Genomic DNA, 10,563 nt, shown 5'->3' with positions numbered 1-10,563 from the left:
TATAAATATAAATAATAGATATATAGTATATAATGTAATAAGGATTTCACATTTAATGACATAGTTTTTAGAGATGATTTTTTGGTTTCTACAAAATTGCTTAAATTAAACAATTATCTAGTTCTTAGATTTTTTCATGTCTCCGAATGTCTTATACACTAGCAGTGTACTAAATTATATCTAGGAAATTGCAAAACTAAGTACTTAGTTTTGCAAATTTCCTAGATATAATTTAGTACGCAAATTAAACTCGATAGTTCGATGACAAATTTACTTGATTATCTGTAATGGTTTAACTTTAACTATAGCTAGAAATTACACAAGTTTAAATTGCACTGTACCAGCAATTTTATATCATAAGGCAAGTAACCATGGCGTTTGCAGGTTTCTTTTCCCGTAGACAAGATTATTTTGACGTCAATTTAAAATATTTATTCTATGTTGGTTTATGGCCAAGAGAGGATTTTTCAAGAAGTCAAGTAATTTTGTATAAGACCTATGAAATAATTTTGCATATTTTATCCTTAATATACGTTGTAACAACAAGCATTGGGACATATCAGAATAAACAGGACGTAGCGATATTCTTGTCCAATTTAGACAAAACTCTTGTTGCTTATAATTTTGTATTGAAAGTTATAGTTTTCGTCGTAAAACGGAAACATGTTGAGAAATTGATTAAAGAAATAGCAACTTCTGGTGATAGAATTTCTTATAATCAAAAACGTTTAATGGCTTTACATGTTATTATTATTACTATTGTAACTACAGCTATAATTGGGGCATTTAGTCTACTAGCTTTATTCAAAATGGAGATGATTGTTGAAGCTTGGATGCCTTTCGATCCACACAAGAATATAATTAATTATTTCTTGGCTACTCAAATTCTGGTTATAACATTTATTGTACCTTGTTCATTCAGATCGATAGCTATGCAAGGGATAGTTTCTAGTATTGTTATGTATTTGTGTGAGCAGTTTATAGATTTGCAAAATAAAATTAAAGCTTTGGATTATTCAAAAGCGAATGATTTGTCAATGAGAATAGAGTTTAAGGAAATTGTGAAGAAACACATGCGTTTGATGAGGTAAGTAGTTATTAACGAAATTGAAATTGTTTACAAAAACAGTTTTCAATATAATCAAAAAATATGGTAATAATTTTTAATTTACGTATTTTTTGAAACATTTTAGAAATTTAATGAAACAAAGAAAATAAATATCCACTATATAACCAACATCCACTAGAGCACATTCAAGGGCAAGTTGATGGTTGCCTTATCATGAACTTACTTATTTTACAGGTTTTCTAAGCTATTGTCAACAACGTTTAAAGAATTCTTTTTAGTTCAAAATTTAGCTGTTTCGGTCGAAATGTGTCTAAATGCAATGATGGTGACTATGGTTAGTATAAAATATTTACTGCAAATGATACACAAGTAAATTTTTTCACGAGCGATAAATAAAAATAAAAAACTTACAGGTTGATCGCGAACAGAAGACATTGTTAGCCAGTTTTATAGCTTTTTTGATAATAGCACTCATAAATGCCTATATTTATTGTTATTTGGGGAACGAAATGATTGTTCAGGTTTGTTTATAACGTTCATTTAGGTATAAGCTTTTATGCTGCGCATAGTTACTTAATAATGTTACATTAATTTTCTTCATTATAATACGCATTGGTTACTAGAGTGAAGGCATAGCTTTGGCAGCATATGAAGCCCCTTGGACATCGTGGCCTCCTGATATGCAGAAAGATCTACTAATTGTTATCAGGGTAGCACAAAAACCATTGAGTCTCAGCGCAGGCGGAGTAGTTACTATGTCCATGAAAGCATACAGCCAGGTATGGTTGATTATTAGTTGTTACTTAGTAAGTATGCTTTTGCCAAACTCAAAAACAGCAATGACTATATTGTGTGTATTATATATTTACAGGCGTTATACAATGGCTATTCTATATTTGCTGTTCTTAATGATGCTGTTGACTAGTGAAGCCATTTTAAAATAGTTATAAGTTTATTGTAAAAGTCGTAACATATAAACCGTGACGGTGAAAATATTTGTATTCACCTCACTTATTTCTATAATGAAAATAAAGTTTAAAATCACAATCGAATGTTTTTTATTTGCTGTGTACACATTCCGCACATCACTACTGTTGAATTATAATCTGTTGAGCCAGCTGTTTAAATTCAGTGTGTCAATCTGTCTACTGTCAATGTCATTGATTTTCGTAAGAAAAGGTATCGATTGAAAAATTGCTTATTTAAAAAATATAGAGTAATTAACAATGAAGTTACATATTACCCCTGATATTAGTAGTACGGAAACTTATCAAAAACTGTTTGCAAAACTTCAAAATCCCGATATTAATTATCAGAATTATGTCAAGAATCTAGCGAAACACCATTTTCAAGTAAAAGCTGTTATACAGGTAATACTGTTGATATGTAAGGTTTTAACTATTATTTCGTAAAAATGAGATCCGAAAAACAATAGAGAAAGTAATAAATTAATTGTTTTCGTAGGATATCTTAGGATGTAGTTCTTTGGATAAGTTAAATGCACTCAATGAAAAAGGTAGAGCGCTACTGGCAGCGTTGAGAGAAGAACTCGATAGTTTGGATTTGTACGGACGAGAAAGCGGCGATGAGAAGTTTATTATCGAATTAGAAGCTCAAAAACATTTACTGGCAGGGTAAATAGGTTACATTTATTAAAAAAAATAGTTTTCATATTATTTTACCCAGTTATTTTTAATTATTCCTTTTTTAGACTTTTAAGGGAGTTTCGGGACGCAAATGTGAACACTTTATTCAACATTGAAAAAGCACAACGTGAGGAATTACTTAAATCTAAAATTGAAGGTGAATCTAATTTACGTAATAGAAAAAAGCCAGCGAAGAAAGATGGACTGTCAATGAGTTCAGGTTTGTGAAATAATTATTTTCTAACAATGACACAGAAGTCTTCAAGAAACTCACAGATATAATAACTTGTTTAATAGTAACAAAATTCATATTCAATGATTTATGTAATAATTTGACTAGCTGGACAAATTCCTGTCCAAGTTACACTCAAATATGAGCTATGTAATTTTGTGGCAATGTAGGCTAAAATAACTTACTATTTTCACAATTTCTCCTTAGGTGTGACAGAACAATTATTGGCCATAAGTAGGCAATTGGCCGACACAACACAGAGAAGTCAAGCTACACTTGACACTTTAGTGTCATCTAGCTCTGCGGTGCATGTAAGTATTCAAAATTATAGAAAATATTGAGTTTAACACATTAAGTGTCACTAAGTTCACATAACATAAACTGACTTAAAGAGTTGCTGGCGTTGAACATGCTAATCACAATTATTTTTATTATAAGTTGAAAGAGACGGTCAAATTTTTGTCTACGAATTGTCTACAATAAACAATGGTCTACAAACTTAATTTTATTCTTATTATAAAAGTTTGTTAGTTACCAAACCTAACAAATTCATTGTTTATTTAAAATATATCAAATATTTTAATCTCAATATAATTATTGACCTTAAATTAATAATTTGAAGGTCACTAAATCTGATTTGTTTTTATAAATCTGAACATTAGACATATAGTAGATATATAAATAGTATTTAGGTAGAAATGATAATAAATGGAAGTTTTTGAGTAGACAACCTTGTTCCGTTTGCAGTGAAGGGTTTGACCTATGTCATTATATGGTATGATGATTATCTCACGGACCAAAATTATTTAATAACAAATATTTTTATATTATATTTTAACCGCTATAGTATTTTAAAAAAGTTAATTTAAATCGTGAACAAAAATCACAATAAATTTTATTCCATTGTTGGACATATAATAATTACCTATGCAGTATTCTAGTCTTATAATATCTTGTAATAAATTGTGGTAAATTTAATTAAAAGATTGCACATTGCTGCCAACTTGAAATGCAGTATTTGTCCTTTAAAAAAAAAAGAATATCTATTAACTGTTTGTTTAAAAATAATAAAAGAATATGCTCATTAATTTTTTGTGTTCTATTTAAAATTGTTAAATTAATTTCAGGGTACACAATCCGAATTGGAAAATACAGCTGGTACTATTTCTCAATCGAGCAAACTGTTGAATAAATATGGAAGACGGGAGTTTACTGATAAAGTGATAATGTTCTTTGCATTTTTATTCTTTTTGGCTGTATGCCTGTACATTGTTCAGAAAAGGCTGTTCTAATTTATGTTTCCTATTAATATCAATTTTATTTAATTATTATATGGAATAATTATAATTTAATATTAAACAATTATTATATAATGGTGAAGTTATTTTGTTTATGACATTAATAGTTTTTTATTTTGTCCAATTTTAAAATAACGCAGTTATTTTGCCAATAAAAAAACATACAGACGAATTGTGAACCTCCTTTTTGAAGTCTGTTTAAAAGTGAAAGTTTTTGCAATTTTATTTAATGAAATAAAATAATACATGAGGCTGATTAAAAACGGGGAAGTAGGTAGAGAAAATTAATTTGAATATGTTTTATATTTTTAAGTTGAAGATATTTCGTCTTATTTTTATAACATACAAGTGATTAAAATATGCAAAAAGTAGCTTCAGAATTCGCAAAAAAGAAGTTTAAGCTATGCTAATAATTTAATAAGTTAAAATGATATCGTAAAAGTAAAGTTAGAGAATTTTGTCTCTAAGAAATACATAGTGCTTAAGTACAAGTACTATTTAATATGGCCTTACGAGCTATAAACATCGTCAGTCGGTTTGTGATAGTGGTCCGAGCTCGACCGTCGCGTTCGTCACTCCTCGGACGTTGACCTCTCGATCGCCGCGATGAATTGTCTCCACACATTATTGTTTGTAACATTAATATTTGCACAAAATGCCTTCGCCTATAATATCCTTGCCATTGTTTCTATGCCGCTGCGAAGTCATTACATGGCCTTCCAAACACTATTCCGCGAGTTAGCAATAAGAGGACATTCGGTCACGGTCATGAATAACTACCCTGACCCACAACCAGTGAGAAATCTAGAGTTTATTGACCTTCAAGTGCAAAATGCGTTCAGGAACCGAACCCCACCAATGTCGTGGTACGAAACCGAGGATTCTAGATTCATGCATATAGTAAATTTACACCGTCACGTCAATTTCGGACCTCAAAGTACAAAATTCGATTGTGAAAATTTATTAAGTAACAAAAACGTCCAACGGCATTTGGCTCAAGGAAAAAAGTACGACGTGATTTTCGTCGAACAGTTTTTTAGTGATTGTGGTTTAGCTTACGCGGGTGTTTTTTACGATGCACCGATTATTGGAATAACTTCCCACGTTCTGTTACCTTGGGCCTATCCTAGATTGGGAATACCGTTTGATTTTTCCTCCGATGCTTATTATTTTGCAAATGCCGGTACGAACCCTGGACTTTATCATAGAATCGAAACCGTGTTGATGCATTTATATCTCACGTATGGTAAGTGGTTGATCGATAGAAGCACTTACGATGCGTTTCACCAACACATGCCAAACGTTAGTCTGGACATCGAAAAATTGGCGACTGAGAGGATGAAGATGATGTTCTCCAACCAGCATTTCTCAATAACGGGCGCGCGGCTCGCAGGACCACAAGTGCTGGAAATTGGAGGAATTCATATCGACAAACCAAAGCCCGTACCAAAGGTAAAATACGATATACTAAATGCATTTGTTAAGGAAAAAACCTAACAATGATTACGGAATGAGTACAAACATTTAAAGTCAACATTACACTCTAATCGTGTTTCCTTATCAAAGACTAATGCTCTTTGCATTCAAGTCATTTGGGTTCTATGAACAAGAAAATTAATTACTTATAGGCGCATCAATAGCTCCTATTTCTCATAGTTTTGTGAAAGAGTTATATGATCGTATTTAAGACAAGTGAAACCATACAAGAAATAAAATAACAAGCTAACACATCAATTTCATTTCATTTATGATCATTATTTGACCTCGTGGAAAATAAACCTGTACTTTAGCTTTGTAACATAAAATCAAGGACATTTAAAATATATATTGAATCCATCTGAATATATTTTTTTTCGGTAACAGATCCGAAATAATTAGATGATTGGTGTATTATAATAGTTAGTTAGTTAAAGACGTACAAGAAATAGTTTAACCGCATTTGGCAAACGTCAACATAACGAGGTAAGTTGTAGATGCCTCTTCAAGGCAAGCAAAGGCGAACAACAATAAAAACAATCAAGGTTAACTATTAGTCGGCAAAATAGTGACTATTAAATAGTCAACTATATCAAATAGTTTTTTGCAGGACATAGAGAAATTCTTAGCTAATGCAACTAATGGCGCAATCTACGTTAGTTTCGGTTCTAATCTTATCGCCAGTACGATGTCGACGAATAAAATGCAACAGTTTTTGGATGCATTTAAGAAGATACCGCAGAAAGTGTTGTGGAAATTAGAGAATGCAAGTCTTCCAGTTGGAAACGATAATGTCTACACGAGCGACTGGATGCCACAGCTAGATCTATTATGTAAGTTGTATTACGCATATTATAACATTGCGTACAACAAGGTTCGTATTAAATAGAGATTTGAATCGTTAATCACTCTTCTTACTAATATTATTAATACCAATGTATAGATGGATAGATGTTTGTTAGAAGGTATCTCTAGTACGGGTCTTGCTGAATTGCTGAACATAACTTGTCTTGTTGAACATAACCTGGAAGAACACATATTTATTTTTTTATGCTGCGGGGACGGAGTCTCGGTTGACTGCTAGTGCAACGCTAAATGCTTTAAAAATTACCAAAATATGATAGTAAGTACATCAAGAGAATTGTATTGTTTGAAGAGAATGATGTAGGAAATATTATGTTCGAATTAGCGAGAATTTCTACTCTATGGTTTTTCCCGTGCACCATCATATGTTATTATTGTACATTGCATCATAATATGTTTGAGTTTAAACTAGCAAAGTTTTGAATGGTGTATTGAAGCAGCGGTTATAACATAACTGGCTTTAAGGGACGTGTTATTTTAAGGAGTTTGCAATCTGTAACTTCAAGGTTACCAGTTCAACCGGTTGTTTAATTCAAACAAGACCCCATTCAAACAAAACCGTCCTGGTTAATGAACTCCATTTGTCACATGCGATATAATAATTAATTAAGCTTAAACTTATTATTCTATTATTATTGATCTCGTATTTATTTTACTTTCAAGGTGATGGTTATTACGATTAATACGTGTAATAAAATATTTCATAGATACCTCATGCAGAGATCTTACGTTATTTGGGACGTCTAAAATTCCCGTTTAAAACATATTGTTATCGCTGTTTTGTCAAAGATAATGACAGGGACGACGATATGTCATCGATTTTGGTCTCAGAAACCCACGGAAAATCATTCTCAATCTACAGGGACGGCCTTTCTTAAAATTTTTGGTTTTTCATTATATAATTCTTAATATTTTCAGGTCATCCGAAAGTGCTCGCCTTCGTGTCTCATGGTGGCATGCTAAGTATATCGGAAGCCGCGCATTGCGGGAAGCCGTTATTAGCGATGCCGTTCTTCGGTGACCAATTCTCTAACGCAGCTGCTGTTCGCTCCTCAGGAATTGGAACAACAATGTTCTTTGAATATCTCAATGCTGATAACCTAGCAGAGGAAATAAAGAAGTTGACGTCGTCGGAGTAAGTTGATTTGTTACTCTTACTGTTTACGTTAGTACCCAATTTATTTTCTGTGGTACCTAACTAGATTGCAAAAACTTTAAAAAAAATTTGCAATCTAGTTTGGCAACAAACCCTAATGTAGTAAAACTATAAAAATGTTGGATTAAGAATAATGTAGATACAATATAAATATTATTGTGTCTATTGTGAAGAATGCATCTTAATAAAATGGCGTTACCATTTACAAAATAATCGGTACATTTAAAGTACGTTAAAACCTATGTAGGAGAAAATAAGTTATTAACGTTTAATTTAATATTTGTCATTTTCAGTTTACAGAAAAGTGCAAAAAGAGTCTCCAAGTTATGGCATGATAGACCGCAGTCAGTTATGGACAGCGCCATCTATTGGACGGAGTATGTAGCACGACATGGCACAGCGCCGCCATCTTTACCATCCAAAGGAAAGACTTTAATGCAATTCCAACTAGATGTCGTTGTAACACTAATGATTATTTTAATAATTATTATGTTGTTATTTTACTTTGTCTACAAATGTTTGGAGTTAATTTTAAAATTTTTAAGTTATTTGTTAAGTGATAAAAAATTTAAAAAAGAATAACACAGTACATTCTAATTTATATCTTAGATCTTTATTGTAATCAAGATTTTTAATGTTTAAGTTATGAAATTAAAAACTTTTCTACCGATTATTTTTTTTTAAGTATTTTACTTCTCTTTTATTGTAAGCAGTTTCATAAATAGGGCTGAAACTTTCAATAATTTCAAATTTCATTAAATTGAAATTGAATATTAATATCAGTTTAATGGCCGCAGTGAAATTTAATGTTAAGAATTTTAACATAAAACATGGCATGGTGTCTCCAGACGCTGTCAGCGCTTATCTTCGTTTGACTTTAAAACGCGATTTATGCGAGGGAATTAACGAAGAAAAATGTCGATTTTATAGGCTCATGACACAGGTAATGACTGTACACGTATAAAATCTGTTACATCCAATCTTCTAATTGCTTAAGACCTTAACCTATATAAGAATCGGTCGCCTACGCGATTCGTGTCGCATTTACGTTCCAGATATATAAGTTGTTTAATTAGATTGTCTAAACTTTAGTGAGACATTATTAATTATAAAATAATTAAGAACTGCTGACAATCCCGAGGCGACATGCGACACAGCGACGAATACTGCCATACAAGCACTCGCTCTGCGCTGATGTCATCCTGGTCTTTGACAAAACAGAGGTAATATGTTTTTAGAAATTATTTTTCTAATTGTCTTCACAAAAATGGTTACCTTAGCAACGCACCTTTTACACTCATTACGTTGTTAGAAAGGTTCACCTTTGAAGGACTCGTTATTAAGGAAATTAACAACCAATATTATCACGTTTTTACAAATTGTACTTAACACAAAGTGACCTGTTGGTTCGCTTGCCGCCTTGTTAATATAAAAAAGTTCCTTGTGACATCACATGATATACCGAGACAGTTGGAGATGAGGTGGCGTGACGTGACACGTCAGAGGAAGGCCAAGCTGACCCTGGGCACGCGGAACACGCTGCAGCATCCTGCGAGCACGCACTACGTACTACACTGGACGTTTGATTGATATTATGCGTTACCTAACATAATATACTTCCTTGTTCACATGTTAATTGAAACATGCAATAAATTATACTATACTGTCTGACACTTCGGTTCAGTGTGTCTTTACTTGCTCTTAATGAAACGGTAAATAACAGTTAAATTGCGTAGAAATACGTAATATTATAATTGACGTTATTTCCCTTTGATAAGATTTTTTTATAATCTATTATTTATGAAAAATAATCAATTAATCGTCATATATCAAAATTATTAGAAGTATAAAATTCAATGAGGATAAATCTCCACCAATAATATTATTTTGATGTCACAAGACACACAAATATCAGTTATCAGCAAGTTTCGGAGAAGCTTATCTTGTTTGTCGACCTGTGCTTGGATCAAGGGCTATGTCCAACTAACAGAACTCGCATTATTAAGCCCTTTTCACACTTTCCCCCCTCAAAATGTTTATAATACTGTGTGTGTGTAATACTGTGTAACTAATACTGTGTAGTGTAATACTATAGTATATTTTGCTTACATTGTTACACTACCTTTATTTGTACATTGAAATTGAAGGTTTACCAGTGGAATATTTGGAGGTTAGGTTAGGTTTTAAGGAAATTTATTGAATTTTTTGTTATGTCGCTCGACATAATACTGAATTTAAATATCGAACATACAAAGGTTTACACAATTTAAGCCAAGTAGACTCACAAAGAATCCATTTTTAAATGTAAATTTTTATGATAAAAAAACTTTCGAAAAGAATTTTAATGATGCGCTCTGTAGGTATGTTTGTTGATCGTTCTCATATTTATAGACGTGTGTAAAGGGTCGTCGATGAGTCAGTGGACCGCACAGACGGCCTTCAACCTGCGACCCGCCGCGCCGCGTCCGCCGCGCCCTCTCCGGCATTGAGCTGCATTGCTATCAGTGGAGGCCGAGCGATTAGGGCGAATTCGGCGATTACAACTGAGGCCGTTAAAATGATTGACGCAAAAATTAGTTTGGCAATGGCGTTTAGATTCTAACCGTCCGCTAGGCTCCATTCCCACGATGTGTCTAGAAATTACTGGATTTTTTTTTCAGTTCTAAGTCAATCCATGACCGTTCTTTTCCGAAAAAAAGTAGAAGAAAAAGAGCTGGATGAGATTGACGATATATTGATGAAAGACAGAGATTAGAAATTGGATGTCTGAGCTTATTTGCAAAGACCACACTACGTTGATATTTCAGTGAAGAAATTTTAAC

At 32.4% G+C, this 10,563-nt stretch overlaps 3 protein-coding genes across 3 annotated transcripts; all 3 read left to right on the top strand.

The window, feature by feature from the left end:
• Positions 1 to 371: 371 nt before the first annotated feature.
• Positions 372 to 1,994, top strand: Or-18 (olfactory receptor 18). The gene is made up of 5 exons (XM_013326510.1): positions 372 to 1,087; positions 1,304 to 1,403; positions 1,483 to 1,590; positions 1,693 to 1,848; positions 1,941 to 1,994. The coding sequence occupies exons 1-5, from the start codon at positions 372 to 374 to the stop codon at positions 1,992 to 1,994; spliced, it is 1,134 nt and encodes a 377-aa protein (XP_013181964.1).
• Positions 1,995 to 2,213: 219 nt separating this feature from the next.
• Positions 2,214 to 4,270, top strand: Sec20 (vesicle transport protein Sec20). The gene is made up of 5 exons (XM_013327002.1): positions 2,214 to 2,439; positions 2,534 to 2,703; positions 2,781 to 2,935; positions 3,155 to 3,258; positions 4,075 to 4,270. The coding sequence occupies exons 1-5, from the start codon at positions 2,296 to 2,298 to the stop codon at positions 4,237 to 4,239; spliced, it is 738 nt and encodes a 245-aa protein (XP_013182456.1). The 5' UTR covers positions 2,214 to 2,295; the 3' UTR covers positions 4,240 to 4,270.
• A 513-nt stretch (positions 4,271 to 4,783) lies between these two features.
• Positions 4,784 to 9,331, top strand: LOC106128218 (UDP-glucuronosyltransferase 2B30-like). Its single transcript, XM_013326509.1, has 5 exons — positions 4,784 to 5,697; positions 6,332 to 6,554; positions 7,504 to 7,720; positions 8,035 to 8,285; positions 9,138 to 9,331. Exons 1-5 carry the CDS (start codon positions 4,852 to 4,854, stop codon positions 9,329 to 9,331), a joined length of 1,731 nt encoding a protein of 576 aa, XP_013181963.1. The 5' UTR covers positions 4,784 to 4,851.
• Positions 9,332 to 10,563: the final 1,232 nt, after the last annotated feature.

This window comes from Papilio xuthus, unplaced genomic scaffold (assembly GCF_000836235.2).
Source record: "Papilio xuthus unplaced genomic scaffold, Pxut_1.1 DF828780.1, whole genome shotgun sequence".
Taxonomy (NCBI): Eukaryota; Metazoa; Arthropoda; class Insecta; order Lepidoptera; family Papilionidae; genus Papilio; species Papilio xuthus.
The sequence above is the reverse complement of the archived record's forward strand: the minus strand, read 5'-3'. Positions and strand labels throughout refer to the sequence as shown.

Excerpts from the sequence above, each read along its gene's own strand:
- Or-18 (XM_013326510.1), top strand. The coding sequence starts at position 372 with ATGGCGTTTGCAGGTTTCTTTTCCCGTAGACAAGATTATTTTGACGTC. Across the intron at positions 1,404-1,482 it reads ATGCAATGATGGTGACTATG|GTTGATCGCGAACAGAAGAC; the intron begins GTTAGTATAAAA and ends AAAAACTTACAG. Across the intron at positions 1,591-1,692 it reads GGAACGAAATGATTGTTCAG|AGTGAAGGCATAGCTTTGGC; the intron begins GTTTGTTTATAA and ends ATTGGTTACTAG.
- LOC106128218 (XM_013326509.1), top strand. The coding sequence starts at position 4,852 with ATGAATTGTCTCCACACATTATTGTTTGTAACATTAATATTTGCACAA. Across the intron at positions 6,555-7,503 it reads GCCACAGCTAGATCTATTAT|GTCATCCGAAAGTGCTCGCC; the intron begins GTAAGTTGTATT and ends TAATATTTTCAG. Across the intron at positions 7,721-8,034 it reads AAGAAGTTGACGTCGTCGGA|TTTACAGAAAAGTGCAAAAA; the intron begins GTAAGTTGATTT and ends TGTCATTTTCAG.
- Sec20 (XM_013327002.1), top strand. The coding sequence starts at position 2,296 with ATGAAGTTACATATTACCCCTGATATTAGTAGTACGGAAACTTATCAA. Across the intron at positions 2,440-2,533 it reads AAGTAAAAGCTGTTATACAG|GATATCTTAGGATGTAGTTC; the intron begins GTAATACTGTTG and ends TTGTTTTCGTAG. Across the intron at positions 2,704-2,780 it reads CAAAAACATTTACTGGCAGG|ACTTTTAAGGGAGTTTCGGG; the intron begins GTAAATAGGTTA and ends TTCCTTTTTTAG.